The 7,025-nt window shown below is 41.0% G+C and overlaps 1 protein-coding gene across 6 annotated transcripts in view; it reads right to left on the bottom strand.

The window, feature by feature from the left end:
* Window positions 1-1,965: 1,965 nt before the first annotated feature.
* LOC147101795 (uncharacterized) overlaps window positions 1,966-7,025 on the bottom strand; it is a 103,297-nt gene continuing 98,237 nt past the window's right edge. For 4 of the 6 annotated variants that reach the window (XM_085965749.1, XM_085965753.1, XM_085965752.1 and 1 more), the window contains one exon: window positions 1,966-4,854. In XM_085965749.1, the coding sequence (XP_085821875.1) occupies window positions 4,778-4,854 (77 nt within the window). In that variant the 3' untranslated portion in view covers window positions 1,966-4,777. Of the gene's footprint in view, window positions 6,565-7,025 lie in introns of all 6 variants that reach the window. The other 2 variants (XM_085965751.1, XM_085965750.1) reach the window with 2 other exon arrangements.

Raw genomic sequence — 7,025 nt, 5'->3', positions numbered from 1 at the left:
ATCATCCAAATTCAGTGCCCTGTCCCTGCTTTCTCTCCATATCCCTTGATCCCTTTAGCCTTGAGAAATATATCTAACTCCTTCTTGAATATATTTAATGAATTGGCCTCAACTACCTTCTATGGTAGAGAATTCCACAGGTTCACCACACTCTGGGTGAAGAAATTCCTCATCTCAGTCCCAAATGGCTTACCCCTTATCCTTACCCCTGGCTCTCGACTCCCCCGCCTCGGGAACATCCTTCCTGCATCTAGTCTGTCTAGTCTTGTTAGAATTTTATAAGTTTCAATGAGATCCCCTTTCATTCTTCTAAACTCTAGCGAATATAAGCCTAATCGACCCAATCTCTCTGCATGTCATTCCTGCCATCCCAGGTATCAGTCTGGTGAATCTTTGCTGCACTCCCTCCATGGCAAGAACATCCTCAGATAAGGCGACCAAAACTGCACACAATACTCAAGGTGTGGTCACACCAAGGCCCTGTACAACTGCAGCAAGACATCCTTACTCCTGTACTCGAATCCTTTCGCTATGAAGGCCAACATGCCATTTGCCGCCTTAACCGCCTGCTGCACCTGCATGCTTACCTTCAGCGATTGGTGCACAAGGACACCCAGGTCTCGTTGCACTTCCCCTTTTCCCAATCTGTTGCCGTTCAGATAATAATCTGCCTTCCTGTTTTTGCCACCAAAGTGGATAACCTCGCATTTATCCACATTATACTGCATCTGCCATGCATCTGTCCAAATCATACTGGAGTTTCTCTGCATCCTCCTCACAGCACACACGCCCACCCAGCTTTGTGTCATCTGCAAACCTGGAGATATTACATCTAGTTCCCTCGTCTAGATCATTAATATATATTGTGAATAACGGGTCCTAGCACCGATCCCTGCGGTACCCCACTAGTCACTGCCTGCCACTCTGGAAAAAGACCCGTTTATTCCAACTCTTTGCTTCCTATATTCCAACTCTTTGCTTCCTGTCTGCCAATCAGTTCTCTCTCCAAGTCGGTACCTTACCCCCAATCCCATGTGGTTTAACTTTGCACACTAATCTCTTATGCGGGACCTTATCGAAAGCCTTCTGAAAGTCCAAATACACCACATCCACTGGTTATCCCTTAGCTATTCTACCAGTTACATCCTCAAAAAATTCCAGTAGATTAGTCAAGCATGATTCCCCTTTGGTAAATCCATGTTGACTTTGTCCGATCCTGTCACTGTTTTCCAAGTGCTCTGCTATTACATCTTTTATAATGGACTCTAGTATTTTCCCCACTACCATGTTTTATTTATTAATTTGCATGCCTGCTATATCCAAACTAACATCAAAAAAATTCTACTTTCAATGAAGCTAGATTTTTCACTTAGTTTGATTTGAAATTGGCACTGAAAAATGTTTAATCTATATTACAAATGAAAATGCACTTCACAACCATAAAGCCCACAAGACTCTCTGTTGGTTGCCCAGTCTAGATTTCCACTGTGTCAGTTTTTGTTTGTTTCGAATGTTTGGTATCCAGCTGATGATTAAGTAGCGGCTGCGCCAATGCGTTAGAAGATGGCACAAGCTGTGCACACAAGTGCAAAATCATATAAAACTGTACACCACAGAATCTGTTTGTCTTTGGCTCCCTCCTTTGTTTTGTTTAATTTTAAGTAACAGTTTTAACATGAATGCAAATTCATGTAGAGATCTGTTAGAATAGAGTTTAACTGGTTTATTGGGAACTGCGTTCTATTTTTGTGAATGACATCTGAGTTTAGGACCACATGCAGTTTTTCAAGTTGGCACTTTATAAAGTGGTTCTGAGTTTCTCGAATCCATTACAAATCCTTTGTTTTACACAGAACTAGTTTTTAAAAATGTAACCTACTAACAAAATATGTTCGCATACTGTTGTAAGAAAAGAAAACCAAATCGTTATACAACCTGACGTAAGAAAACTCACTAAGCACTTGGTTGAGTATAAAACAAGGCTTTAATCAACTGTTTCACAACCATGAGATTCTAGTTACATCACTAGTTTCTGGTTACAAAAACGTCCTGGGGAAGCTGGGCCCACGCCCGAGTATTTATACTCCTTGGACGGCGCCACCAGCTGGCCGCCCAGTGTTATTTTGTTTCTTCATGAATGCTAAGATTCATGACACAACCCAAGGAGATAAAAGGACCTGAGGAAGCTGCAGGCTGGGCACTGAGCGTTGAACTGAATTCTGCCACAGTAATAGTAAATTCACCACTTAACTTATTGCTGGTTATACTTGGCTGCAGAAAAGTAAATACAGGAAACTCTCGTTTAAACGGCACCTAAATATCCGGAATTCTCTTAACCGGCAAAATTCATACTCCGAAAATAACACCTCAATAACCGGCAATGTTGCCGAGTCAGAGTCCGAGTCTCCCGCGGTGGCCGAGTTAGTCAGTGGGGGTAGTTCTCCAAACTGCCACTACTTGGCTTCTTGGCGCTGTTGGGAGTCGGAACACCTCAATACCCCTGTAACAGGAGTCTGACTCTCCCACGCTGCCGGTAGTCTCTTCTGATCCACCATTTTACAGGGGTACTGTGTGTCTCCCACGCTGCTGGTAGTCATTGCATTGCATTACCCTCAACTGGCAGTACTGTACTTAATCAAGCATCTTCCACCATCCATTTAACACAACATTCTGTAGGTGAGTACCCAATTACTGTATACAGGAAACTTTGTGCTATCCGGCACCCACGGGACCGAGCTGCTGCCGTTGCCTCAAAACTGCCGTACTCTCCAGAGTTGATGTTGATACGGAGATTCTTATCTCCGTATTTGACGACAAACACTTGCTTAGCAACAGCTTCTAAACACTTGGGTGTGGCCTGTAAGCTCTGTAGCTGAAGCTGTTGCTATAGCTACAGACCTTGCACAGCTTGACTGTTCAAACAAAGCAAAAAAACCAAACAAAAAGAATAAAAAACGGCTGCTGATTTTTGCCGGTGGCTCCAGATTGCCGGATAGCTCACCTCCGGATAGCACAAAGTTTCCTGTACTGCACATTTCTTGATTTTTTTTAAATTTTTCTTTGTTAAAAATAGCCTCGGTAGATAACCCTCTCCGTCATCCGGAAATTTGAATAAACTGGCAACACGCCGGTCCAGTCAGTGCCGGATAAAAAAGAATTTCCTGTAAATGTGTTCAGAGACGATTCACTCGGTTGATTCCTGAGATGAGGGGGTTGACTTATGAAGAAAGGTTGAGCAGGTTGGGCCTATACTCACTGGAATTTAGAAGAATGAGAGGTGATCTTATTGAAACGTATGATACTGAGGGGGCTCAACAAGGTAGATGCAGAGAGGATGTTCCCCCTCGAGGGGAAATCTAGAACTTGGGAGCATAGTTTCAGAATAAAGGGTTGCCCTTTTAGAACTGAGATGACGAAGAATTTCTTCTGAGGGTCATAAATCTGGGGAATTCTCTGCCCGAGAGCCGTGGAGGCTGGGTCATTAAATACATTTAAGTTGGAGATAGACAGATTTTTGCAAGATAAAGGAGTGAAGGATTATGGGGAGCGGGCAGGGAAGTGGCTTTGAGCCCAAGATCAGCCATGATCTTATTGAATGGCGGAGCAGGCTCGAGGGGCCAAGTGGCCTATTTCTGCTCCTATTTCTTATGGATTCTGCACTACACTCTAACAATGATTACACTTCAAAAATAATCAATTTGGCTATGAAACACTTTGGATGTCCTCAGGACATGAAAGGTAAATACAAGTTTTTTTTTTTAGTATTTACTGAAGTAAAAGCCTGAAACTAACAGACCACAAACATTAAAATGTAATTTTTCATATTTCTTTTTAAATTGCTGGAAATTTTAAATAAAACATCAAATGCCAGAAATACACATCAGCATCTGGAAAAAAGGATAGGTTAACATTTCAGGTGTAGCCGTGCATCAAAACAGAAATGGAAGGTTTAAAAAAAAAAAGCCTTAACTAATCTGAACAAAATAAAGGTGGATGGGCACAGAACAATGAGCTTTAAAACAAAACCCAGCACTGTACCAGGAAACACTCTTTTAACTGGCACCTAATATCCGGAAATCTCTCTTAATCGGCAAAATTCAGGAGTAGGTTCAGGTAAGTTTTACTTTATATTAGTGGCCGTGCAACAGGGACTCCTGGATCTGTGGCCATGTAACCAGGACTCCTGCATAAGTGCCGTGTAACCGGGGCTCCTGCACCTGTGGCCGTGTACGGGGCTCTCGTACCTTGGTAAATGTACCTCTCTGTAATCCAGACTTTTTGATCAACCGGCACCACGCCGGTCCCGTCAGTGCCGGATAAAAAAGAGTTTCCTGTACCAGGAATGCTGACTCCTGTCAAGGGTAGGAGTCAGCAAACAGGTTTTAAGTTTTTCCGTCTCATTTCACTTCAGGAACTACGAGCAAAAGGACCAAAGTATACTTATTTTCTACATCTGAACATGAGGGAGAAACTCTCAATTTTATGGAAGGGACGCAGCAACCTCAGTAGTGCTTCACATATTTAAAAACATTTTTGCTAATAGCTTTGCTGCATAAACCCCAGTATCCAGGTATATGAAAATGAGCAGCCTTTTGCTAATATTGCACAATGTGCATCTTTATTTTTAAATGTAAAAACATCAAAATGTCTTTCAATTAAAAAAAAAAGTTCCATAAATGCTTATCTGGCAGTTTCTAACCATCACAAAAGCTGATCCTTCACATTTTGACCTGGTCTTCAGATGTGTGTCTCTCTCTCCCCATTAAGGTAGTGGGCATTAATAGTCTTCATCATCATACAGAGATACAGACTCTTGAAAAATGTGACCTGTTTCTCCTCTATATTTGCCATGCCCTGCAAATAAGGATTGTTAGAAAAACTTTCAACATCTTTCTACAACTACATTTTATAACTGCCGATCACTCCATTCTGGCCTGGTTCATATCTTAAAGCCATGAGCATACGTATTGAAAAGAAACACCAACATTCTTACAGATTTATTGAAGTGGTTGCATAATGGGGATAGAACTCCATGTTAAAGGATTTCAACATATGCAGCATGAGCTTTAGGAACTGCATATTCCAGTTGGTGCAGCAGAATAATATTCTGCTGTAAGGTTTTAAAAAGACACTCGGGTATATTTTCCACCATTCATTACCTTTAGTAAAGTAGTTGCGAGTATAAATCTGATTCTCTAAACTCGGCAAACTTTTGCTAAAATTAGCAGATAGTGGAAAATATACTTACATAAGAAATGGGAAATAGGAGCAGGAGTAGGCCATTTGGCCCCTCGAGCCTGCTCCGCTTTTGCTTGATGAGGGAATCATCTTTTTGGGGAAGGAATTTTAATCACTTTTACTTTATAGCTTGTCAGTCTTGTCTCTGATATGGTGCAATTTTGTCCACTGGTAATGCAATGACATTTCTGAAACACGAAAAACCACTATTGTCTTGTATTCAGAAACAAAGCCAAGCTAGTAACTTCAACAACTTGCATTTATATAGCACCTTTTAATGTAGTAAAATAACCCACGGCATTTCACGAGCGTTATCAAACAAAATTTGACACCGAGCCACATTAGGAAAGGTGACCAAAAGCTTTGTCAAAGAGGTAGGTTTTAAACAGTGTCTTAAAGGAGGAGAGAGAGGTGGAGAGTTTTAGGGAGGGGATTCCAGAACTTCGGGCCCAGGCAGCTGAATGCATGGCCGCCCATGGTTGAGCGATGAAAATCAGGGACGCGCAAGAGGCCAGAATTCGAGGAACGCAGAGATTTGCTGATGTCCTGTTAATTAGCGCAAAAGCTACACAATATAAGAATCTAAGAGAACATGGAAACTTACTCCTCCTCCAGACCATGTACAACCTACCCATCATAAACTTTACACTGTATTTTATCTCCAAAGAGAATAGTCTGCATAAAGTTTCTCTGATCGCTTAAAGTAATCCAGCAAAATGCCAGAATATTTATTAGTCCCCATTCAACCTTGGGTGGTGACCTCTGTAAATGACTCTTCCCAACTACTTCACCCCAGCAACTTAAAAATCACTGTACTCTTGTGCAGCCTTCGTCTACCTCAGTATGTACTATATCTTAAATACTGTTCCCAACTGTGTGTTTATCCAGCTTTTTTTCCATGAGTTGCTTGGCATCAGCTGTAAGGTCTGTTCTATGTATTGATCTCCAGCTCAATTGAAGCTTGGTTAATTTTGCATTTTGTTCTTTAGCTCTGCACTTAGTCTGTGTCAAATAGCTGCTTCCATCCACATAAATTATGTCCCTTATTTTGGCGACTTGGGTCACGTCCCTTCATCATCCTTTCTCCAATAAAAGCCAGCTCTGAAGTCATCCTGGCGCATTTCTCTGAACGCTCTCCATTGCATAAATGTCCTTTTGATAGGATGCTTAAAGTAATCCAAGGGATCTGCACATGGTTCACAGATGACGATGCATTTTTCTTGGAATACTTACTTTAATGAATCAAATTACTTCAATGTTTTCCCATGTGTCTCTTAAGTTGCAATTCGTTTTCAAATATAGAATTACAGTGAGTGCAAGGGACTTCTGCGGAAAAATATATAAGAACAAGCTTTTAGCTTTGAAAAACAGACATTACATCTCCTTTCAGAAAAACCGAGCCTCAGAAACAAAAATTGGCAAGACTGAACCAAACCTGGAACTAAACACTATAGAGCCAGGTACTCTAGTGGGATAAAACTTTCCAGTTAAGAACTGAATTGAAAACTAAAAGGGAACAATTCTATAAAGACAAGCAAATGAGTGAATTATTATGTAAAACATTTCTCTGCATCCATTCTATATGACTGCAGTTGCCAATTCTGCTAAAAGAAGATATGCTTGTCTTGGGGCTGATGTGGTCAGCTGAGAACTGCTAATAATTCTGCCCAAAGTTATAAATGTGTTGCATAAAATATTAAATAAAACCATTATTTTTCATGAGTTTTTAATGGAAAAAGTATCCGTTTGTACCACGTTTGCTTATCTCAACTTAACATCTTTAATGC

Source organism: Somniosus microcephalus, chromosome 23, assembly GCF_052327205.1.
Source record: "Somniosus microcephalus isolate GS21.2 chromosome 23, FLI_Smic_1.0, whole genome shotgun sequence".
Lineage (NCBI taxonomy): Eukaryota > Metazoa > Chordata > Chondrichthyes > Squaliformes > Somniosidae > Somniosus > Somniosus microcephalus.
This window is presented reverse-complemented; position numbering and strand designations above follow the sequence as displayed.